The sequence below is a fragment of the Medicago sativa genome, chromosome 4 (genome assembly GCF_051527215.1).
Source record: "Medicago sativa cultivar Bolivia chromosome 4, Bolivia_mono, whole genome shotgun sequence".
Lineage (NCBI taxonomy): Eukaryota > Viridiplantae > Streptophyta > Magnoliopsida > Fabales > Fabaceae > Medicago > Medicago sativa.
Genome location: NC_140752.1, coordinates 90,816,601 through 90,841,872, shown reverse-complemented (window position 1 = coordinate 90,841,872; position 25,272 = coordinate 90,816,601). Strand labels below are relative to the sequence as shown.

Sequence of the window (25,272 nt, the reverse complement as noted above, 5' to 3'; positions counted from 1 at the left end):
ATGCAGCAAAGTTTGTGGAGCTGGCTCAGTTCTATCCACACTACACGGGGGACAATGCTGAGTTCTCCAAGTGTATCAAGTTTGAGAATGGTTTGCGTGCTGATATTAAGCGAGCCATTGGTTACCAACAGATCCGTGACTTTTCTGCTTTGGTGAGCAGATGCAGAATCTATGAAGATGACAGCAAAGCTCATTATAAGATTATGAGTGAGAAGAGGGGTAAGGGCCAACAAAGTCGCCCAAAGCCTTACAGTGCTCCTGCTGACAAAGGAAAAGGAAGAGCTAATGATGAGAGGAGGTCTAATAAGAAGGATGCTGGTGCTGAGGTTGTTTGTTACACTTGTGGCGAGAAAGGCCATAAGAGTACTGCTTGTACTAAGGATATTAAACGGTGCTTTCGTTGTGGCAGTAAAGGACATACACTTGCAGAGTGTAAGCATGCGGACATTGTGTGTTTTAACTGCAAAGAAGAGGGTCATATTGGGTCTCAGTGTACGAATCCGAAGAAGACTCAGACTAGAGGGAAAGTGTTTGCTTTGACTGGTACTCAGACTGAAAATGAGGATCGTTTGATCAGAGGTACTTGTTATATTAACAATACTCCTTTAGTTGCTATTATTGATACTGGTGCTACACATTGTTTTGTTGCTTTTGATTGTGCTTCTAAGTTGGGTCTTGCTGTGTCTGATATGAGTGGAGAAATGGTCGTCGAAACTCCAGCTAAGGGTTCGGTGACTACTTCTCTTGTTTGCTTGTGATGTCCTTTGTCTATGTTTGATCGTGATTTTGAGATTGATTTAGTTTGTCTGCCTCTGAGTGGAATGGATGTAATTCTTGGTATGAACTGGTTAGAGTACAACCATGTTCTCATTAACTGTTTTAGTAAAACGGTGCGTTTCTCTTCTGCCGAAGAGGAAAGTGGAGCAGAATTTTTGTCTACTAAGCAGCTGAAACAATTGGAGCGTGATGGGATCTTGATGTTTTCCTTGATGGCATCCTTATCATTGGAGAATCAAGCAGTGATTGATAAGTTGCAAGTGGTGTGTGATTTTCCTGAAGTTTTCCCTGATGAAATCCCTGATGTACCACCGGAAAGAGAAGTTGAATTTTCTATTGACCTTGTTCCGGGAACGAAGCCTGTGTCTATGACACCTTACCGTATGTCAGCTTCTGAGTTGGCTGAGTTGAAGAAACAGTTGGAGGATTTGCTAGATAAGAAGTTCATTAGACCGAGTGTTTCACCTTGGGGAGCGCCGGTATTGTTGGTTAAGAAGAAAGATGGAAGTATGAGGTTGTGCATTGATTATCGACAACTGAATAAAGTAACTATAAAGAATAGATATCCACTTCCTAGAATTGATGATTTGATGGACCAGCTGGTGGGTGCACGTGTGTTCAGCAAGATTGATTTAAGGTCGGGTTATCATCAGATTAAAGTAAAAGATGAAGATATGCAGAAGACGGCCTTTAGGACGCGATATGGTCATTATGAATATAAGGTGATGCCTTTTGGTGTGAGTAACGCGCCTGGCGTGTTTATGGAGTATATGAATCGCATTTTCCATGCATTTTTGGATCGCTTTGTGGTTGTGTTCATCGATGATATTTTGATTTACTCTAAGACAGAAGAAGAACATGCGGAACATTTGAAAATTGTTTTGCAAGTGCTGAAAGAGAAGAAGTTGTATGCTAAATTGTCTAAGTGTGAATTCTGGTTGGACGAGGTAAGTTTTCTGGGCCATGTTATTTCTAGTAGTGGTATTGCAGTTGATCCATCTAAAGTTGAAGCAGTATCACAATGGGAGACTCCTAAGTCGGTTACAGAGATTAGAAGCTTTTTGGGTTTGGCAGGGTACTATCGAAGATTTATAGAAGGATTTTCTAAGTTGGCACTTCCGTTAACACAGTTGACGTGTAAAGGTAAAACCTTTGTGTGGGATGTTCATTGTGAGAACAGTTTTAATGAATTGAAGAAGCGTTTGACGACGGCTCCAGTTTGATTTTGCCAAAACCTGATGAACCTTTTGCAGTGTATTGTGATGCGTCCAAATTGGGCTTAGGCGGTGTACTTATGCAAGATGGTAAAGTTGTTGCTTATGCATCAAGACAGTTGAGAACTCATGAACGAAACTATCCTACTCATGACCTTGAGTTAGCTGCAGTCGTATTTGTCCTTAAGATTTGGAGACATTACTTGTATGGTTCGAGATTTGAGGTGTTTAGTGATCACAAGAGCTTGAAGTATTTGTTTGATCAGAAAGAATTGAATATGCGACAGCGACGGTGGCTCGAATTGTTGAAGGATTATGACTTTAGTTTGAATTACCATCCGGGTAAAGCTAACGTTGTTGCGGATGCCTTAAGTAGGAAGAGTTTACATATGTCTGCTATGATGGTGAAGGAATTTGAATTACTTGAACAATTTAGAGATATGAGCTTAGTTTGTGAAATGTCGTCTCGGAGCGTTAAGTTAGGAATGCTGAAAATTGATAACGATTTCTTGAAAAGTATTAGAGATGCACAGAAGGTTGATGTTAAGTTTGTGGACTTGTTGGTTGCTAGTAATCAAACTGAAGATGGTGACTTTAAAGTCGATGATCAAGGTGTGTTGAGGTTCCGAGGTAGGATTTGTATTCCAGACAATGATGAGATAAAAAAGATGATTCTGGAGGAGAGTCATAGGAGTAGCTTGAGCATTCATCCGGGAGCTACAAAGATGTATCATGATTTAAAGAAGCTGTTTTGGTGGTCAGGATTGAAACGTGATGTGGCACAATTTGTGTACTCTTGTTTGATTTGTCAGAAGTCGAAGGTGGAGCATCAGAAACCTGCTGGGTTGATGACACCGTTAGATGTACCAGAATGGAAATGGGATAGTATATCCATGGATTTTGTGACAAGTTTACCGAATACTCCTAAGGGAAATGACGCTATTTGGGTGATTGTTGACAGATTGACGAAGTCGGCACATTTCCTTCCGATTAATATTAGTTTTCCGGTGGCTCAGTTGGCAGAGATTTATATTCGAGACATAGTGAAATTGCATGGTGTTCCTTCAAGCATCGTGTCAGATAGAGATCCAAGATTTACTTCTAGATTTTGGAAGAGTTTGCAAGAGGCTTTAGGCTCTAAGTTGAGATTGAGTTCGGCTTATCATCCTCAAACAGATGGTCAGTCGGAAAGAACGATTCAGTCACTCGAAGACTTGTTGAGAGTTTGTGTACTTGAGCAAGGTGGAACTTGGGATAGTCATCTTCCGTTGATAGAGTTCACTTATAATAACAGCTATCATTCAAGTATTGGGATGGCACCTTTCGAGGCTTTGTATGGTCGGAGGTGTAGGACTCCGTTGTGTTGGTTTGAGACCGGTGAAAGTGTGGTTCTAGGACCAGAAATTGTTCAACAGACTACTGAGAAGGTGAAGATGATTCAAGAGAAGATGAAAGCGTCGCAGAGTCGACAGAAGAGCTACCATGATAAGCGTAAGAAAGACCTTGAGTTTCAAGAGGGAGACCATGTGTTCTTGAGAGTTACTCCAACGACCGGTGTCGGTCGTGCATTGAAGTCAAAGAAGTTGACTCCAAAGTTTATTGGTCCTTATCAGATATCCGAGAGAATTGGCACGGTGGCTTATAGAGTTGGCTTACCACCGCATTTATCGAATTTGCACGATGTGTTTCATATGTCGCAGCTGAGGAAATATGTTCCAGACCCATCCCATGTGATTCAGAGTGATGATGTGCAAGTTAGAGACAACCTTACGGTGGAGACCTTACCCTTGAGGATTGATGATCGCAAGATGAAGACGTTGAGAGGCAAGGAGATACCTCTAGTGAGAGTTGTTTGGAGTGGAACGACTGGTGAAAGCCTGACATGGGAGCTAGAGAGTAAGATGATGGAGTCTTATCCAGAGTTGTTTGCTTGAGGTAAATTTTCGAGGACGAAAATTCTATAAGTTGGGGAGAGTTGTAACGCCCGTCTTAATTATTCGATTATTTAAAAATATATTTATATATATGATTTACGTGATTTTCATGATTGATATGTGTGAATTTTATGATTCATGAAGTTGAGTGGGTTATATGATTTATAACTGCATAATGTGGAGTATTTTGTTGTGGTGAAGTTGCTATGTTGTTATGACTTATTTTATTATTAAATAAAATAAGATTTGATAAATAAAATAAAAATATGAAAAAATTGGGCTGTGATGTGAGATGAGCAATTGGTAGTGATAAGAGTAATTAGAAGAGATAAATAGACAACAAAAGTTAGAAAATAGAATACGTACGTTTTTGGAGAAAAAGGGAGAAAAGTCAGAAAAGAGGAGAACTAGAGGGAGAGCTGCGATTCTGCTATTATCAGGTAAGGGTGAGACTAATTTTCATTACTATTAAGGGTATGATGCTATAGGATGAATTTGGCATGATTAGGTTAAGTTTTGGTGAGAATTGGGAATTAGGTTTAAGACCGAATTGGATGATTGAATCATGAAAAGATGTTAGGTTGATGCTAAATTAGTGTACAGAACTTAGTTATACCATAAGATGATAATTAGATGTTGAATTGAGGTTAGAATTAGGAGAATAAGTGAAAAGTTGGAGTTTTTAGGTTTCTGGCCGTACTGACATTCATCGCTCGCACCTGCGAGCAAGAACACTCGCATCTGCGAGCTAGAACCCAGAACTCGCAACTGCGAGCAATGCAACTCGCAACTGCGAGTGACCTGTAAGCTCGCAACTGCGAGCAGAATAACTCGCCACTGCGAGTAAATACGTAGGAACCCAGAATGCACACTTTGCTCGCCATTGCGAGTGAAGTTACTCGCAACTGCGAGTTAGGCTGTTAGTTGCCCAAAATTGTCCCGATGCGATCCTTTCGCACGTATAGTCTTGAGCTGACCTTAGAAGTAAGAATGAGGGTGATTTAGAATGTTTCTAGATGTTACAGAAGTCTGTTTATATGACTGAAATGATTAGTAATGTTGCATGAATAATGTTATGATGTTTTTATGATATTTATGTTGATGTAATCCATTCCTTTAATGATGTTGAGATATTCCAACACTGTTATATGTTGTAAATCTGTTGCTGTTCATTGCTGCTGACCTTTAATGTCTTGAGATTGCATGAGTCGGTCTATGTTGCAAGAAATTAAGAAGTTGTCCATGATTATGAGTCGTATGAGTCGTTCATGATGTCGTCTAAGTTGCTGGAAGTTTGAGTCCATTGCATACTCATTAAAGTTGGGGGCTTTAGGCCCGGCAGCCTTTGTGCTCATTAAAGTTGGGGGCTTTAGGCCCGGCAGCCTTTGTGCTCATTAAAGTTGGGGGCTTTAGGCCCGGCAGCCTTTGTGCTCATTAAAGTTGGGGGCTTTAGGCCCGGCAGCCTTTGTGCTCACACGTTGAAGAGCCTATTATGCTCATTTGTTGTTGATTGGTACCACATGCATTTGCATATCAAGAAGTTCATGAGTTAAGTTGTCAAGTTGTTGTTGAGTTGATAGAGTTGCATGGTCTAAGATGAGTTGTGTTGTCGAGTTGATGTTGAGTTGATAGAGTTGCATGGTCAAAGATGAGTTGTGTCGTCAAGCTGAGTGTTAAGTTGATTATGATTTGTGATGAAAATTAGTAATGATATTTGATGATCGTATTGTTATGAAATGAAAAATATACTGATTGTTAATTGTTGATATGTTATTAATGTTTAAGTTGCTAAATGCATTTTATTGGATTATATGCTTAATGTATTGATTATGAAATCTCACCCCTTCTGCGTATATGTTGCCTCGACCGTGGGTAATGTGCAGGTAATAAAGATTAGAGGCGTTCGTGAGTGGACTCCTCAGTCGGTGTCTAGGTGCTCTGATACGTAACGGGATGGGGGCTTGCTTTTACTTCTATTCCTTACGTGTCTCTTTTATGAACTAATTTATGAGATTTTCCAATAAGGCCTGCGTGCCAAGACTTTAAAACGTTGAACTATTTTCCGCTGCAATAGTTTAAGATATTTCATGATGTTGAATTTGAAAGATAATCATTATTATCCATTTTATGATTTAAATGAAGTATGTGACATTCCGTTGTGATCAAAATACTCTGATTTTAAATGAAATTTTTATGTTGGGAAAACGGGGTGTTACACAAGCCATCCATTTAATCCCTCGATTGTTACTTCTTCCTCCCCACCAAAAAGCATTGATCATCTTCTCAATATCATCTATAACTGAATTAGGCAGAAGGTAAATACTCATTATGTATGAGGGAATAGATTGTAACACAAATTTGATCATAACTTCCTTTCCTGCCTTCGATAATGCTTGTCCCCTCCATGCATTTATTCGTCTCCAGATACGATCCTTGATAAAAGAAAAAACGAACCTCTTATCTCAACACACCTTTGTTTGCAGAGGTTCATAATGATAGAATAACGCGGATGATGGAACGTAATGGGAGGTATACTGTTAATACTAGTTATAAGCTGACAATGATGGAGTTGTTACACAGCGATCAGTTCCATGTTGAAGGAGAGTGTCATGGAATTTGGAATGTGAATTCCCCTCATAAAGCACGTAATTTGTTATGGAGGATTTGCAGGGGGTGTGTTTCGACGCGTCTCCGACTACAATCACGACATGTACAATGCGAGGTGATATGTCCCTGGTGTGATACGGTTGTTGAGGATGATTGGCATGCTTTTGTGGGTGGCGCGTGAGAGTTGGTATTGGGCAGGGCTTTAGATTGTGCTGCAATCGCGAGTTGGAACTATGAGTAGTTTAGCAGATTTTGTTTTTGAAATATGCCGTTCAGAAAGTCGAGATATTGCTGGTCGGGTGGCTTTACATCTTTGGCAAATTTGGGCTGCACGTAATGATGTCATTTGGAATAACGTTCATCATACTTCAACAAGTATCGGAAGGACATCACTAGATACATGGCAGCAATGGCAAGAGGTTCATAAACATCCCTCACCACCGGTTGTGCAACACAGACAGAATATAGTGCAAGGTAATAGTTTAGTTTGGGAGAAACCGCGCAAGACGTGGCTGAAGTGTAATGTGGATGTCGCGTTCCATGATCATAACCAGTTTACATCTTTTGCGTGTTGTGTTAGAGACTCCCGTGGACAATTTATTCGGGCTCAAACGAAATGGCAGCGGGCAAATATGACAGTTTTGGAGGGGAGGCAGTCGCTTTACTCGATGTCATTCACTTTGCTGATATGAACAGATGGGACCGGGTTGTTTTCGAGTCCGACTCCGCTTCTTTAGTGCAGGCTTTATCGTCTCCGGGCCACGGTGATTCAGAATTCTGTGCTATTGTTTCAAATATTATATATCAGTTATCTTTACATTCCAACTTCGAGGTGAAGTTTGTTAGGAGACAAGCGAACATGGTTGCTCATACTTTAGCTAGGGTGGCCTGTTCTTGGGCTAGTCACCGTATTTTTGATTCTTATCCTTCTTGTATTAAACATTGGTTGATTATTGATAGTTAATTTTGGTTTGGTCAAAAAAAAAAGTATTTAGAAATTAATCCCTAAAAAAATTAGAAATTATAGATTAATAATAAAAATCATCGTGAATTATTTATATTATATATAAAGAAAATATGTCGTTTTGGGCCAACGTTTTCTTCTTTCAATTATACTTTTAAGCAAATTTGACTATAAAAATGTTATTTTGTTTGTACCGCTCAAAAAGATAAGAATTTGTTGTATTTTTTTTTTAAAGATATTATATTTGTTATATTGTTGGTATCATTTAAAAAAATAAGTATAATTTGTTACAATGTAAAATTGAAAAATATCTATTATATATACCTATAAATTTAATCAAAAATCAAAATAATTTTAATAAAATTTTCCTAAAAATTATTATCCGTAACTTATACGCATTAACGCTGTAAGAAGATAGGACAAAGTGTCCTTCTTAATACTAGTTTTTAAACATTAATTATGAATGAAATGTTTGTTGGGCTTTATCTTTAAATAAACCCTAATGATGCTATTAGTTTCTATAAAAGGTTAGTCTAACTATTATTTATTCATTGTCTCTCACTGAACAATTAATCATAGCTCTAAAAATCTAAAATACAACGAGGATGGTTCATCGCTCTTACTCTACAAATCTTAGTTCCCTCCTCCCTATCTCTCAATTCTCAACGATGATTATGGTACATAATTCTTTTTCTATCTTTTATTATTATAAATATGCTGTAATTTGTATCAACTATTTTTCTAATAAAATCAACATGTCTTCTTTTTATAATATCGTTCTTTTTCTTTCGGTTATCGTTATTTCCTAAACATGTTTCAATGTGAATTAGGGCAAAATGAATAGGTTAAGAGCGATCGCACTACACTATAGTGTGGAGTAGTTATTAATTGCAAAACTAGCATATAGTTTTTTTAAGTGGGTCCCTTGAAAACGTCAAACAAAAGCTTTTCTATAAATAACAGTTCCACTAATTTGGTGCTATACTTCATTAGTAATATCATAAAAAAAAACCCTAAGTTAATTCTATTCCACAAGCTTTCAAATCATATTCATCACTATTGTTGAAATTGAATGAATGGAATGAGAACAATTTAAATATTTTAAGGGTCAAAATTAGTTTAAGAAATTCATCATAGTAAATAGTAGGGTCCTATCTTTTTAATTGTTTTTTTTTTCTTCATCTAAACATATGCACATATATCCCTATAAAACTTCCAATGAGTTCACATAGTTCTTACAGCATGAGATCCAAAGGATCCATGGAAAATGAAAACAAGGGCACGGTTAAAGAAAGTGGGGTAAGTAAAACATAATTGATTCTTTCAATCTTTTGACACCCATGTGTTGAAGAAATTACTTTGATAATCTGATTTTGTTGAAGCTACATAATGTGTATTTGATCTCGCCGTAATTTTAACAAAATCACGATGATTCATGTGGTGATATTGGCGAAAATTAAAGTTACATTTTGAAGCTTCAATAAAATCACATTGGCATAAATCATAATGATTTCATCAAATTTATCGTGATATTAAACATGCATAAAGTGTAGCTATTGTTAAAAATTAATGTGAGACGTCGTGATTCCGACAAACTCACCGTGTTACGACAAATCAAGCTCATAAATAAGGGTAAAAAATAAAGGAAAAAGATGTTTTTTGTCAAAATTTTATTTGTGCAGTTCAAAATGATGACAGTTTGATAAACACATTGCAAATCCAGGGAGGAGGTGGAATCAAATCAGGGAAGATGGTGACACCAAACAACAAAGAATTCATGTTCATATGTTTTCTTGTGGCTCTTTGGTACTCATCAAACATTGGTGTCATTCTTCTAAACAAGTACCTTATCTCAAATTATGGTTTCAAGTTTCCAATCTTCCTCACAATGTGTCACATGACAGCTTGTGCTATTTTTAGTTACATCTCCATTGTGTTCTTTAAGATTGTTCCTCAACAGATGATTAAATCAAGGTCACAGTTCTTAAAGGTTGCAACTTTGAGCTTTGTTTTTTGTGGGTCTGTGGTTGGTGGCAATATCTCTCTCAAGTATTTGGCTGTTTCTTTCAACCAAGCTGTAGGTGCAACCACACCTTTCTTCACTGCTGTTTTTGCTTATTTAGCTACTTTTAAGAGAGAGGCTTGGATCACATATGTTGCTCTTGTTCCTGTTGTTGCTGGTGTTGCCATTGCAAGTGGGGTATGTTTTTTTTGTTTGATTTGATGGAATTATAAGCTCAATACATTTGATTTATTATAATTGCTTATAATATAGGTGTGTTGATTGGTACATGTTTATGAGTGAATGAAATTATACATAGATGTTTTGGTTTTGATTTTGAAATTATGGATGTTTTGGCATCACATCCATAATCCCACTCCAGATCTGGAAATATAGTTAATAAGATCTCAGTTTTTCAAGAACTGTGACATTTGGATTTTGGATTTTAATTTTCTGGATCTGCACTCATCTGGTTTATTATTATAATATCATATAGCAGATAGCCAGATTGTTTGGTATTTTTATAATCAATTAGCATTTAGGTACTTAATTAATTGTTATTTCATCTATTCATGTGGATAACATACAAAACCTACCATAAAAATTGTCATGAATTAGGCTCTTTTTAGTTATCATTTCATGTACTTCCACACCATATGATAATTTTAATTTGTTATTGGACCAACATGGTGTACATTTTTTTAATATGTTGTTGGTGATGGCAGGGTGAGCCTGGGTTTCACTTGTTTGGATTTATCATGTGCCTAAGTGCAACCGCTGCAAGAGCTTTCAAATCTGTTCTTCAGGGCATTTTACTTTCTTCTGAAGGGTAAAATATTTTGCACTATATCTATGATTTCTAAATCATATTGGTTGAAAATATTTAGTTATTGTGAACTGTGGATTCAAGAGTATCTGCTTTAATTAAAATTTTATAGTACTGTTCTAAAGGCAATGTTTATTATTCAGCTCTTTGTTGGTATTAGAAGTTTGTAACTCGCTAATTGAAATTTGAGTTGCTGATAATTTTTGTCTAATATGTTCCTTGAATCCCATTTTTTATATGTGAGAATGATGAAAATTTGTTCGAATCTACGTTTTTCGTGAACTACACTTTTAGCCACCAAACATCATTAAGGAGAACACCCTTTCACAGCTTATTAAGCATATTGATATCTCATGTTATGTGTTTTACTACCCATTGTTCATACACAATTGAAAAAGCCAAAAGTTTTAATACACTGATGTTTCTTGTTGAAAACTTTTCATTGTTTCTATGTTTTCTACTAGTTACATGTATGTCGTTTGAGTGAGATGTGTATATCATTTACCAGCTTAACATTGCTTTTGCTTTATCATTTCCTTCTTTACTTTGCGATAAATATTGGATATTTTTGTGTTACTTCCAAGCTATAGAAATTGACCATAACTTGAGGTGCCTTCCTCCCCATATTTTTTTGGATTCTTAATACAACAAAATTGCATAATCCTCGTTACATATGGCAAAGAACTGCTTCTTATAATGTTTCATCCATTTCAACCTACCAGGGAGAAGTTGAACTCAATGAATTTGCTCCTGTATATGTCTCCAATCGCAGTCGTATTTTTGTTGCCTGCAGTAGTTTTCATGGAGCCGAATGTTTTAGATATCACGCTATCACTTGGAAAAGAACATAAATTTATGGGCGTGCTTCTTTTTCTTAACTCAGCCGCAGCATATGGAGCAAACTTAACAAACTTCTTGGTCACTAAACATACAAGTGCTTTGACACTCCAGGTTTGTCTTTTTTTATCTCGTTTCCACAAATAAAAATCATGAGCACTTATTTACCTCAAAGCTAAAAATATAATTATTAAGACAAAAGTTTATAAATTATTATTACAACCTTCAATGGCAAACCGAAAGTGACTTTTATGTACATTTTATATAGCATATATTAGCACATTATATGTTTAAATAACAAAAAGTGTCTTGACTCGTATAATTCGACGCAAAATCAAAACAATTCATGTGAACGTGTTCCTATTGCTAACTCAGCTTTGTTAATTTGTGCAACTGATATACTGAATTCTCTGTCAAATTATGTTAATCAGGTATTAGGCAATGCAAAAGGTGCTGTAGCTGTTGTTATCTCAATACTCCTGTTCCAAAACCCTGTCACTTTTATTGGCATGGCTGGCTACTCAGTTACTGTAATGGGAGTTATTGCATACGGAGAAACAAAAAGGAGGTTTAGATGAGCAAATCTCTCGCATTCACCAATAGTTATGCTCGTGTATTTTATTGTAGTTTATTTACACTGTTAACATTATTTGTACCGTGACTAGGAGTAGGGGAGAGGACGCGAGTGAAGTGATTTTATAAATTAATTTTGTCGAATCTAGCACATAATTACTTATTTATCATGATTTGATGGGATGATGGCTTGTGAAGTAGAGGAAATTGAACTCATATATAGGATAGGAAGGCCTTGTAGGCAAATGTTTCAAAATTAAACTCGAATTTGAGATCAATGATGAATTTGATGTTCAATGACGGTTTATATTACAAGCTCTACCATATAAATACAGTTTTCAACATTAAAGATGTATACAATTTTATTGTACATTACAAAAATGCACTTATCAGCAATAATGTTCAAGAGATCCCTACTTTCTGCTCGGCAATTATAAACGTCACTATCAAATTAGCACGTGTTGAGATCTTTGTATTACAAGCCAAAAAATCAAAGTAGCTTGCGTAGACATTCTTGTGAATGCTCAAATTTAATTCAAATCTAAAAGCATTGAATTAGATAAGAACAAGAATATTCAGAACCATACTTTATTTTATGCTAGCTCGGGACCAGATGGAAGTGCCTCATAACCATCATGGTTTTGTTTAATACTATTTTTTCTTTCAACTGGGATGCATTTCACGACAACAGCTAAAGGCATGCTAATTGCTCCAATCAAAACACTGAGTAACCATAATTGCCAGCTTAGAGGCACAGTGCTGGCAAATGCTCCAAGGAATTCAACTATCACCACTTGAAATGCCACTGTGGCGAAAATTATCAACAAAAATATCCAGCTGTCAAACATGCCTCTGAATATGTTTATCTTTTCTATATCTCTGCTGTTTATCTCATTAAACACCTGCAAAAAAATAGAGACAGAGAGCAACAGCAAACATTAAGTGGAAACAATGTTCTGTGTACCATATCACACACACACACACACACACACACACACACACACACACACTATCATGAGTCATGATATGGTATTTCTGTTCAAAATTGATGGACATAGGTACTGCATGATGAGAACATCCAGGTGCTACAAATCATGTGCTGTTAGTCAATAGTCACACTGCTTTGGTTGGACCCAAAAGCACAATTTCTGTATTGGTAATTTTATAGGGCTAAAAAGCGAATAAAATTTTGGCTTAATTACACTTTTGGCCCCCTAAGTTTCTCAAAGTTGTGATTTTGGCCCCCTAAAAAAAACAACTCTTTCCAAGCCCCCTAATTTTAGCCACTCATGCCAATTTTAGCCCCCTAAGTTTACTTTTTGAATCGAAATTAGGGGGCCTAGAAAGTAAACTTAGGGGGCTAAAATTGCAACAAAAAGTAAACTTAGGGAGCTTGGAAAGAGTTGTTTTTTTTAGGGGGCCAAAATTACAACTTTGAGAAACTTAGGGGGCCAAAAGTGTAATTAAGCCTAAAAAAATTTAGAGACCAAAGATCCAAAAATTCTATATTTGCAAGGATGGGTGACATATTTAACAAATTAAGTCAAAAATAAATTACAATGGTGTTTAATTTATTGATATTTGATGAACTGCAAATACTAATTGGTACTTAGATCTCTCAATGATCTAATGAGAAAGATCTTCGTCACTTACGGTTATGTTCAAATTGACGGTACAAGGTTAAAATAAACAAAATGGGATGCCATCCAGTTTTTTAATTTTATTAGACTACTTCATTTCATTCCATTTTATTCTTATACTATAAATCTAAAAATACCCTGAAAAAGAGATTTAGCTAAGGTAGCAACGAGCATACTATGACATTATTACCTGGCAAAATACAAAGGAGTTGAATATCAAAGTGTTGAGCACTTCAGTTGCATCTGAACCATTAATTCCGAGTAGCCTCTTCCCATCAAAATTTAGAATCGCAAGTACGATTAATTGATAAATACTTTGACCAATGATATTCCTCCACATAGTTTTAGTGATAAAGCTTGCTCCCCTTCCAACAGGGGGTCTTTTCAAAAGTCCATCGTTGGGAGGTTCAGTAGCAAGGGCTAAAGCCCCTAGAGTGTCCATAATCAAGTTTACCCAAAGCAACTGAACAGCTGTGAGTGGTGCAGACCCTGAAAGTAAGGAAGAATATATCATATCACCTATGTTCCTTTGAAACATTTCAAATGAACTTTAAAAAAATAAATTCTAAAAACAGCAAACCAGTGATGCATGCAGAGACGAAGTTGATAATAAGTGCAACAACATTCACTGTTAACTGAAACTGCACAAATTTTTGAATGTTTATATATACTGCCCGTCCCCATTTCACCACATTGACAATAGTCGCGAAGTTATCGTCCATTATAATCACATCAGCCTTTTCTTTGGCAACCTGTAAACAGTTATGTCCCAAAAATAAATTATTAGTTATCACTTATCAATAGCATCTAAGGATTGCATAAAAAAAATACCGCAGCAAGTAGTATAAAGATCTAAACAAATATCAAAAGTACTACAAACTGTACAATCTCTTGTGTCAAGAAAAATGGAAAGAACTTTTAAATATAGTGTAATTATAATAACAAAATATACCATCTAATGTCTGTAAAGTACAAACATAATGCAGGACAATTATACAAGACTAGAACTACTCTGATCTGACAGAAATCAGAATCAATATCATAAAAAAGAGAGATGAACCTCAGTTCCAGCTATGCCCATGGCAAGTCCAATGTCTGCCTCATGCAATGCGGGGGCGTCATTTGTTCCATCGCCAGTAACAGCAACAACCTCACCAAACATATTTCTCAAATTGGTCACTAACTTATGTTTGTCGAGCGGCAAGGATCGTGCCATTACCTGATACCAAATTTAAGCACAAATTACATGAAAGTTAGACAATTTAAGAGAATTGAAAGTCACAGAATATACAATGAGATTGTAACCTGGATTCTTGGTATGATATCCTTCATTTGCTCATCAGATAATTCACGAAAACTTGGTCCCTCTATGGCTACACCATCATCAGTAAGTATACCACATTCTTTAGCTATGGCTTTAGCTGTATTTATGTTATCACCAGTGACCATGCGAACGGTTATTCCAGCTGCAATACAAGTTTGAACAGCTTCCTTTACCCCAGGGCGTACAGGATCCTTGATTCCAACTAAAGCTATTAGAGTATAACCACTATCAGGAATGTTAGCTTCTCCCTGAGGTTCATTTATATCTTTGACAGCCAAACACAGAGTTCTTAAAGCTTCAGAGGCAAAGCTATTTATCACATCTGAGACGATATTTGCGCGGTCTGCAGGAAGATCAACGACTTCTCCATTGCAATCAATAATTTTATCACACATTTCTAATATTATTTCAGATGCACCTTTGCAGAAAGCCTGGAGCCTTCCATTAGGGAGGCCGACAAGTACAGACATCTTCTTCCGGACGGAATTAAACGGCTCAAGCTTAAGTATCTTATAAGCTTTACTGCGGTTGCGAGCATCAAACTCAGAACCCAAAAGCAAGCCAAATTCTAATAACGCTGATTCTGTTGGGCTTCCCAATATTGTGTTCTTTCCGTTTTTATCCTTAACTACTTCAGCAGAAGTATTTTGAAATATAGCTTGCGAAAGGATGCTTAAAACTCCTTCAGATATGTTTGTTTTCAGTTCATCAGCACTCTCTTTACCTTTCAGTTGTGTGGTATTTTCACATATCCATATTTTGTTAACCACCATATGGTTAGTTGTTAATGTCCCTGTCTTATCTGTGCAAATGCAACTAGCTGAACCCATAGTCTCACAAGCAGAAAGATGTCTCACAAGTGCCATGTCATTCATTAATTTTTTCATTGCAAAAGCAAGACTGAGTGTCACAGCCAGTGGTAACCCTTCAGGAACCGCAACAACTATTATGGTTACAGCAATAGCAAAGAAGTCCAGTAGCTTCGTTGCATCATTTGAAGACCAATTACCAAACTCACCATGAAGTGCTTTTTCAACAAGAAACCTCACTGTCAATACCAAAAATGTCACAATGGCAAAAAATAAACCGATTTTACCAATTATAGTAGCAACTCCATTCAATTTAACCTGCAATGGAGTCTCATCCTCTCCTCCCTCGTTTAGAGTTTCCATCAATTTTCCCCATTCAGTCCTCATACCAACAGTTGTTACTAACATTTTCCCCTGACCATCCTGCACTTTAGTTCCAGAGAGAAGGAAAGGGTGTTTTTCGGTTATAAATACAGGTTCGCTCTCACCTGACAAACTCGATTCATCGATAAGCAAAGAGTATCCAGATATATAAATTCCATCAGCTGGAACTTGATCTCCAGTAGACAAATGAACAATATCACCAACTACTACATCATATATTGAGATCTTCTTTCTTTTCCCATCCCTGTTGACCTGAACAAAGATCTTTTTTTTCTCTTTGTCCAAATCCATGAACTGTAGGGATTGCCTGTAGTCACTAACAGCGGTAACAATGACTACCAAGAATATACTGAGTATGATTCCCACACCATCATATGTTCCCTTTGGCCACCCTTCAGTGGCAAGCCCAATACCTATGGAAACTACAGCACAAACCATAAGAATGGTTAGAGTCAAGTCCTGCAATGCATCCCATACAAACATCAGGAATGTTCTCGAAGGTTTCTCTGTATAACGATTGGCCCCAAAGATTTGTTGTCTGCAATCTACACTTGCTTCACTGACACCTTCGTCTATAGAAACCGACAGCTTCCTTGCAACAGCTTCAACTCCACCATTATTACTCAAGTTCTTATAATCCTGACTACGAACAATAGAAGCAATCTCATTTGGATGAATGTCAAAACCAGCCTCTATCGCCTCTTGTGATAGCTTGTATTCAACTCGATTACCAGCTGCATATGAAAACCAGATGAACTAAGAAAAACAGTTGACGAGAAAGTGATTAGTTCTAAAGCGATGGCATGAACTTCAACTACTGAAATCTGAGTACCATACCATCAATAAATTGCAATGCTGCCTTCTGAACATAGAGAGCTATTCGAATCTTTTCCTGATGGAGTAAATAAAGTTAATATAGCCAAAGTGGTACTCAGGAATTGACAGTATATGCATAATGATAGTATAACCTTATTTTATAGGTAAGTCACAATACATTACCCCTTATACTGTCACGGTAAATTTTTTCCTAAAATTGATGCCAAAATTGAACTTTGAGAGCGTTAAGCAGAATTCTTTCAAGCAAATAATATGCACGCTCAGAATTCTTACAATATACTATACGCACACATGCATATCAAATCATAGGTGCCTTAAAATATAATTAGTTAATTTTCTAATAAATGATTAATATATCTTATTTTACTATAATGAAAATCCGCTTATTCAAGAGCCATACTACATTACTACAATAATTAAAGCTCCTCTAAAGTAAGTTTCTAAGCAAACTGAGCAAGTAAGGCTAAATCCACGACACGACCTTTGAATCAATTCAAAGTGCATAATACTAATTATAACCCACAAACGTCTAAAGGTCAATATGCCATTTTTTTCTGGGCGGACATGATCGTTTTAGAAGACATTTTTCCTGTTATAAAATAGACTTCAGTAGAAGTTTATGGCAAGTTCTATAGTAGAATACTTTGATATGTGGTCCACCATGGACCGATATTTGAAAATTTCCCGAAACTCAAATATGATTGACATTGTCTTTCAAAAATTTCAAGTTCCTCTTTGTCCTCATGGCTAGACATGACCTGATTGTGTCTGTTGAACAAAAACAATGGCAAAAAAAAATGTGCGCCTCAAAATCAACTTATATTTGTTCTCCTTGTTTCTGTCAAATTGGCACTGATTAGGTCACCTTCCCAGTTGTAAGGATGAGTTGAACTTCTACTCGTTGAAGTTTCAAATAGCTTTCAAGTACATGTCCATCGAATACTACCTATTAAGGCGGTCCACTGTCAAATTCGCCTAAGTTTATTTGTTATATCAGACTTTCAAAAATATCAGCACTTGGAAAAAGACCTATGTTAGCAAGTCCATCACACTATTTGCGGCCTTCTTTGTATGCATTTTAAGTGTTTTTATTTTATTTTTGTAAGCTATCTTAACTAGAGCTTAAGATAATAAGATTTATACTAGTGTTACTGTTGAACCAGGTTCCTAGTCAATTTTCGGGAGAAAAATGTGGGCATAAACCAAGTAAAATCATCCACAGGGAAATATTAAATGTGCACCAACTAACATCCACCATTGTTGAAATCACTTTACATGCAGTTTTCAATTGTTGAGATCAAATCAACCATTCAACCAGACGCGTCTAAGCCGTGTTTAAAGAATTAATGGTCAATTCAAGACCAAAAAGAAGTCAATGGTTGTTATGTTATGTCGTGATTGTTTCGTAAGAGACTGCAATAATAGGTGACAGAGTACCTTCCGTATCAAGAAAGTTAACATGGAATCAAATCATGTCCACCTTTCTTATATGCCTTTTTATTTAATTCAAAAAAGGCACTTCAATAATAAATACTTTAACTTTTTTGACAACACTTGTCAAAAAAATAGGAAGTCAGAATAAATAAATAACCTGAACGAAGGAAATGTTCCAAGTAATTAATTACTTTTCAACCAAAGAAAATCCAAAGAAAAAAACCAAAGAAAATCCACCAAAGAAAAAAAAATTAAAATATTTTTTTTTAAAAAAGTAATAAATGATTTAAATCAAAACTGACAGATATCTCAATTTCAAAGGTTGCCAATATTTTTTTTAAAAAAATTAGTTGCTAAATACTATCCACTTTCTCTTGTTTATATCCCACTAGTTGTCACATTGTCTATCAAATTCATCATGTCCTTGTCAAACAATGTTCGCATATTTTGCTAGGGAAATTTCGAGGAACTTTCCATGCCTTTCTCCTATTACTAGGTTGAACACAAATAAATACTACAAAAATAGATTTTATAATAATTGATCTATATCATAAATTATAACAGCGGAGGTTTTCATAGCTCCTTTTGTTTCTGATGACGGCAATTATTATTTTTTGCTAGCAAATAATTTAAATAAATTCATTACAAATAATTAAATTGCAATTAACAGAAAATTTGGGGGAAAAAACTAAAGAAAATTTGTTTGAAAATAGTTGTAACAATTTTAAATGACCGTGAAAACTAATATAACCAAAATAATAGTCTTTTAATATTATTATTTTTTATGAGAAAACGTTTAGATAAATTAGATTATGATGCTTATTCATCAAGGTCAAGAAGACCTCATGGCTCAAAGACCAGTAATCTGTTATATTCATAATCTTTGTAGGCCATCACGGTTTCCCCCCCAATTTTGGGGTATGGATGTAAATTCGATTGGCATCAACATTCACATTTTTTTTGAAGGGACTCGTTTATATTTTTAAAAATATGCTATTATTATAAAAGTTAAAATTGCAAAAAAAAAAAATGGCGATTAATAAATTTTACCATTAAAAAAAAGAAAAAAAATATGTCCATTAATTAAGAATTTGAAGAAACTAAAAGAATCTCTACTCAGACATTGTAGCAGTGTAAAATCAGGAAGCATGTGAATTTCCAACTTGTCCATGGAAGAAAACTAACGGATAATAATAAATTAATAATACTCATATATATTAAATAGATAAATATTTAATAGCAACAATAACAATGAACAATGAACATGCTACTAATTTAAAACTCCCCCTTTTGATTTGTTTTCCCTTTCTATTTGTCTCTTCCATGTTGGTATTAATTACAGTAATTAGTTAGTTAGTTAGTACTTGTAGCTAGATTCTACTTTTTCGCCCAATAATATTACGACAAATTATGAGTGCCTTTTTCTAGCTAATTTTGTACTATGTGTTTATTTAGAAGTTTCAATCTGAGCTTGTTTTCCTAATTCCTGTAGCGTTTAAAATGATGGAAGAAATGAAATGAAATGAAAAAGATAAGGAGAAGAGAAAGAAACCTTAATTCCCTGCTTAATTTGTTCAGCTTCGGAGCGTTTGTCAAGATCGGCAACCATACGAAACCGTCTGCGGCGGTTTTTGACGAGAGTGACGGCGGATCTCCACCTCCTGAGAGCTTCGACAGAACGATTCTTTGGTTCAAGCTCGAAATCCTTGAGCAGATTCCACTCCATTGCTGATTCGTCTTCCTATCGAATGGGGAGAGAGATTTAGATTTAGATTTAGATTTAGAGAGTGTCAACGCGAGAAACGAAGACTGAAACCGCGCAAATTTTGAACATCGATTTTCGTATATTCGTAGAGTGGGGACTAAAACGGAGAAAAAAGTATGTTTGTGCCCGCTCAAGGGCTTAGAAAGACGCAAAGGGGGAAATATTTGGCAGTGGAGTACAATTCTGCCCAATACACACAAAGTCTTTAAAAATTAATGGAAGTCACGTCCTCATCCTCTTTTGTCAAAGGATCGATTATGTACTTATAGACTAAGGACTAATAATCTGCTATCTATTTATATTGATTTACATGCAAAAGGTATTGTTAATTTATCCATAAAAAAATTTTGTGATTTTGAATTTTTATTGCGTCATATACTCTATCAATTTTTTCAATTTGAATAAATGTCTTTTATTTTTGTTAAAAAAAAGTTATCATATAAAAAAAATCGCAAGGTTTTATCTAGCGATGAAAAATCTGATCTAGAATCTGATAGATTCTAAGGTCTTCCCTACAGTTGAATGAAACATCATCCGTTCATCTTAAATTTTTCAAGTAAAAAATGAATTATCAAATTAATATTTTTTTTTAAGAAATCAAAGTAATACTATTCGCATGAATATAAATTTAGGTTTAATTATTCGGGGCACTTTTTTTTTGGTAGTGTTACAATGTAACAAGACAAAAAAAGAAAAAAGAGGAGTGAAAAGACAAAATTAAGTTTCAAACGTATCTCTCAGAATGAGAGATTCCATGTCAGGCGGAGGGCAGTTTCAGTTAGCATAGCCCCATCTATGTGATCATTCATTAGCAACTAGAATTGCTAGTTTTCACTTTTGAAGACTGAGTATCTGTTGGAATTGCTAGTTTTCACTTTTGAAGCTACTAGAATTGCTTTTGAAGGATGTAGAAGCTGAACCAAACAGATACTCAGTCTTGACGATTTGAAAATGGTTTTTTTTATTTTTTTATGGATTCTTATTTATTGAAGTCTTGCTGGTTTGAAAATGCATTCTTATTTGCAATAGCGTGCAAACTTTGGCCACTCTTTTTCTATTATATATCATTGTGTGTGTGTGTGTATATATATATATATTATTGTATAAGTCAGGCTGTTTGATACTCCCTCCGTCCCTATATGTAAGCACTATTTTATTAGAGACAAGAGTGTTACATATAGGGGCGGATGGAGTAGTTTTTTAAAGATCTTTTGATGTTTTAACTCTAGGGATGTCTCTTATGGATCTTTAGAGTATCCTCTTTAAAGACATTTATGGGACTCGTATGTGAATTATGCTTTTCTCTCAACAAAAATTGCTCGCTCCCAACCGAACTTCCGAAAATACCACTGCATTAGTTAACTCACGCTGTCTGAGTTAAGACACAAGGTCTTACTTAAGATCTCTATTCTTAAGTGGATCTCACACTATTATTATTAAAATGGTTAAATAAGTAAATAGTCCTCCTAAATATATCAACATTTGATCCCCATAAAATATTCTTTGGTCCTTCTAAAATTTTTCATTTATGAAATTAGTTCCTGTAAAATTTTATAAGGATTAAAAGTGGAAGAAAATTTAAAAAAAAATTAAAACGAAAAGTGAATATATTTATATGAATTAAAAATATATTTAACCCTAAAGATAAAAGATTTTTTAAAATTTACGGGGTGAGAAAAGAATTCCTGATCTTCATTATTTCCAACTGAGAAATGATATTTTGACAACCACTCTTTGACAACTTTTGGACAACTTTCTCTCTCATACTCACATGATGTTGTTATCCTCTCTCTTCTTTTTTCTCTCTCCATTGTTTTTGACCAATAAGAAGTGAGAAAAACAATATTGTCAACAAAGTTGTCATCAAATGGATGTGAAAATATCATTGCTCTTTCCAATTTAGTAGCATGTGGTAAACCAAAATAAAGGAACCGAAGGATTCATACTACCCACTTGAAATCCAAAACAAAGATAAACAAAAAATTGTCCAAACTACGGCGGCGATAGAACCCTTTCAAAGTTACTCTTGTTCCTGGTTTTCTCTATCTCAGACACGCTTCTGCATCAACCCTTGTTCTTGAATATCAGGTTCACATTTCTCACTTTTTCAAAATTATACAACAAACCATCCGCTTATTTGCTAATATCTCTATCAATTTTGGTTGCAGCTTTTGATTAATGGAAGGAAACAAGTGGGGATATTCTTCAAATGAAGATATCAGTAACGATGATCATGATCATGATGATGACGTCAATCTTCTAAATGCAAGTGACGAAGAAGACGACCTTCGCTTCACATCTCATTCTTTGCCCAAATCGCAATTCAGGTCAAAAACCATTTTTCTATAAACAACTTAATTAATTAATTAATTAATTATTAATTATGCGCTTATAACATTACCCTCTATCATATTTATGCCTCTGTTTGGTGAAAAATAGCTGATAAACTAACTTAGGTGGATGAGTACTAAGCTAGCTTATAATTGATAGCGAATAAGCTAGCCGATTGAATTTGTAGTATTTGATAAAATTAGCAGTTGAACTAGCTTTTAAATATGAAATGCCATAGAAAATATATATTTATTGAATATTTAATTTTTTTCAATTAAGACTACAAGAGTAAAATTGAGAAGCTACTTGAATTAGCTTATCAAAATCCACTATAAGCTATAAGCTCATGAGTAAATGATTGTTAATAAACGGGCTTATAAGCTATAAGCTCAAAAATGTGTCTTGCCAAACAGACTCATATATGTATAATCTATTTCCACAACAAATGATAAATTAATGTCAGCCTATATGGTGACTTACTAGTGAGAAAATATTTTGAAGTGAATGAATGAACCGTAAATAGTTACTTACTACTGAAAATATCCCTGCTTCCCCTGCTTTAGTGTTGATTTGAAAATGAAGTTTTTTACATTTCATTCACCAGGAACGTCAAATCCAAAGCCAGATGGAATGAAGAGATGGGAATGGCAGAGGTTATTGAGAAGAATGGAAAAATGTGGGTATCTACTGGAATAGTTCGTAGTGGCAAGATTTATACTTCAATCGAGGAGACATTGTAGGTGATATGCCATGTTTTTGTATATATCTTATTTTCTGACATTTAGATTTTAGAAGGAGGGAAGAGTCTCACAATCCTTAAGGCCATAGTTTTCTATAAATAATATATTATTTACTTAGATGATACAAATATTGTGAGAAGAAAAAGTGTGTAATGAGATTTAATTACATGTTAGACGATAAATAAGCCAAATAGGATTCAATGATGCATTTTTTTGGCTAGGATTTTAACAACTTGTGTTTGTGAAAATTTTAACTTGGCAGGTATCTTATGGAACTAGGAGCCTTACATCTCGTAGACAGCGAAAATAGAAGTATATCTATAATAGAAATGTACGAAAAGGTTTCTGGCAGGAAGACCGGATGTTGTTGGGAGCTGTTCGAGGCCTACAGGCACCTCAAGTCTCTCGGCTACATAATTGGGCGGCATAATGTTGCTTGGAGTTTGAAGAGTATTAGAAGTTCTCAAAAACAAGTGGCTCTTGAAGGCACAGAAGAAAGCAAACAAATAGTAGACATGGGTTCCAAAGTCGAGCTTTCCATAAGTAAGTTATTTGGTGAGTTGAAGATTAATGATTTGAAGCCAGATTTTGATATTTATCTTCCAGACAGTAGGTTCAGAAAATCTTCTCCAGGTGATCCAAATTTTCTGCTGTGCTTGTCTAGGTAATTACTACACCTCTAATCATATCAGTATGAATACTTAAGAAAATTAACTGTAAAGTGATATTTATACCATTAAAAAAAAATCTATGTAGCAACCGAGAACATGACTCATAGGAATTCAATGATGCCCCGACTTACATTCTTGCACTCACCCACAAACAGAAACCTTTATGCACTGGTAGGGACATGTTGTTTATTGTGTTGTGTGGATGTTTATGTCGCTACCTGGGTGGGGGGAGGAGGTTGCAACTTGCAAGGTGTAGGCGGGCAAATCTTTGTGAATTTGCAGCTGTGTCGTTTGGGAGGGAATGCGGCTATGTTATTTTGCATTGTAAATTAATATTTTAGAAGACGTTTGTAGTTATATTTTCTCTGTTAGGAATTTAAGGTAATGGCCCAAAATATGTTTTTAGATTAAGAAATTGCAATTTGATCCTTAAAGATAATTTTTCTCAGATAGAATTGCAATTTCCTATTGTAATTTATGTGCTTCATAGCTTCTGCAAGAAATTGATAAGCGTTTTGGAGAAACAAATTTAATACTTAGGGTAAGAAGGGTGGGGAGTATATTTTTTTCTATTGTGAATTTAGAAGTATTTAAGCATACATTATGGTTACTTGTTTAAAAATTGTACTGAAAATCCCAAACAATTATCTTTGTTTCTTCTAAATGAACAGCCATGCAAATTTGTCCTCAACTCCAAGTTTCCTTTCCCTTTTTCTTACACTTAACAGGTTTTGGAAAATCTATTAATTTGGTTTATGCATGTAATCTGTTAGGGGTCATCTGCCTTCTAGAGAAGAAATTGAAGCTCTTGAGAAACAATGTGTGGGGATTCCGTTGAAAATCTGCCTGGTCACAGAAGGAAGGGTCAGTTTCTTTCCCTTTGACAAGGTTGAACTTCCTGCTCTACCCTGAACAGTTGATATCAATTATATATTTCCACTCTAAGCTAAAGAGGGAAAAGAAGCTTAGAACTGTAATGATAGTAGAATAATCTGTAGGATCCAATAATGTGAAAGAAAGCTGTGGAAGTTGTGGTCATGATAACCTGCGCTACAAATGGGCTCAGTGATCACAAACTGGATTGTGATTTTGGTCAAAGTGATCACAAACCTGCAGGTGATTGTGATGTTGTTGAACATAGCAAGAAACTGAAGGCAATGGCTTAGCAATACATACATGCCTCAGTTTATGATGTTATAGACGACAGGGAATAAGAAAATTATTTAGTTGGATGGGTGATGATCACTTGAGGATTTTTTTTATTAGAGTAATAAACTGGGTAATGCATGGGTTGTTAAATCCATTATTATAGTTTTTTCTTTTCATTTCAATGACAGTTTGAATTGGTTTTGTGTAGTTGTTTGTTTTGAAACACTCAAGTTCTTTAAACGTTAATGGTGTTGTTCGTTTTATTAAATTGGTAGTTTTAGATTAATGAGGTGAGCTACGTGCGATCTTAATTTGCAATTTATATGATATTAGCGCATTTGCTTTCTTTCTCGTTTTTCACTAATTTTTTCTTCTCTTTCTGAAAGCGTGTGACTTTTTGTTTCGGGCAATTGAACTTATAATATAGGGGGATACATATTATTTAACCTTTGAG

At 35.3% G+C, this 25,272-nt stretch overlaps 3 protein-coding genes and 1 long non-coding RNA gene across 5 annotated transcripts; 3 read left to right on the top strand and 1 right to left on the bottom strand.

The window, feature by feature from the left end:
- The first annotated feature begins 256 nt into the window (after positions 1 to 256).
- Positions 257 to 6,093, top strand: LOC146933650 (uncharacterized). The gene is made up of 2 exons (XR_015007522.1): positions 257 to 579; positions 5,809 to 6,093. It is a non-coding gene; the product is annotated as an uncharacterized LOC146933650 (long non-coding RNA).
- A 2,386-nt stretch (positions 6,094 to 8,479) lies between these two features.
- On the top strand, positions 8,480 to 12,031 carry LOC146933649 (UDP-URONIC ACID TRANSPORTER 1-like). The gene is made up of 5 exons (XM_085705439.1): positions 8,480 to 8,795; positions 9,220 to 9,696; positions 10,224 to 10,327; positions 11,047 to 11,275; positions 11,593 to 12,031. Exons 1-5 carry the CDS (start codon positions 8,715 to 8,717, stop codon positions 11,737 to 11,739), a joined length of 1,038 nt encoding a protein of 345 aa, XP_085561565.1. The 5' UTR covers positions 8,480 to 8,714; the 3' UTR covers positions 11,740 to 12,031.
- On the bottom strand, positions 11,983 to 20,192 carry LOC146933648 (putative calcium-transporting ATPase 11, plasma membrane-type). Its single transcript, XM_085705437.1, has 7 exons — positions 19,715 to 20,192; positions 16,729 to 16,783; positions 14,680 to 16,625; positions 14,435 to 14,593; positions 13,955 to 14,126; positions 13,565 to 13,863; positions 11,983 to 12,636 (listed from the first exon to the last, which is right to left on the bottom strand). Exons 1-7 carry the CDS (start codon positions 19,886 to 19,888, stop codon positions 12,328 to 12,330), a joined length of 3,114 nt encoding a protein of 1,037 aa, XP_085561563.1. The 5' UTR covers positions 19,889 to 20,192; the 3' UTR covers positions 11,983 to 12,327.
- Positions 20,193 to 21,878: 1,686 nt separating this feature from the next.
- Positions 21,879 to 25,104, top strand: LOC146933647 (uncharacterized). Of its 2 annotated transcripts, XM_085705441.1 has the most exons (6): positions 21,879 to 22,015; positions 22,096 to 22,254; positions 22,863 to 22,994; positions 23,261 to 23,662; positions 24,443 to 24,557; positions 24,668 to 25,104. In XM_085705441.1, the coding sequence occupies exons 2-6, from the start codon at positions 22,106 to 22,108 to the stop codon at positions 24,680 to 24,682; spliced, it is 813 nt and encodes a 270-aa protein (XP_085561567.1). In that variant the 5' UTR covers positions 21,879 to 22,015; positions 22,096 to 22,105; the 3' UTR covers positions 24,683 to 25,104. The 2 variants fall into 2 exon arrangements, with proteins under 2 accessions (XP_085561567.1, XP_085561566.1); XM_085705440.1 differs by having other exon boundaries at positions 24,443 to 24,778.
- The last annotated feature ends 168 nt before the right edge of the window (positions 25,105 to 25,272 follow it).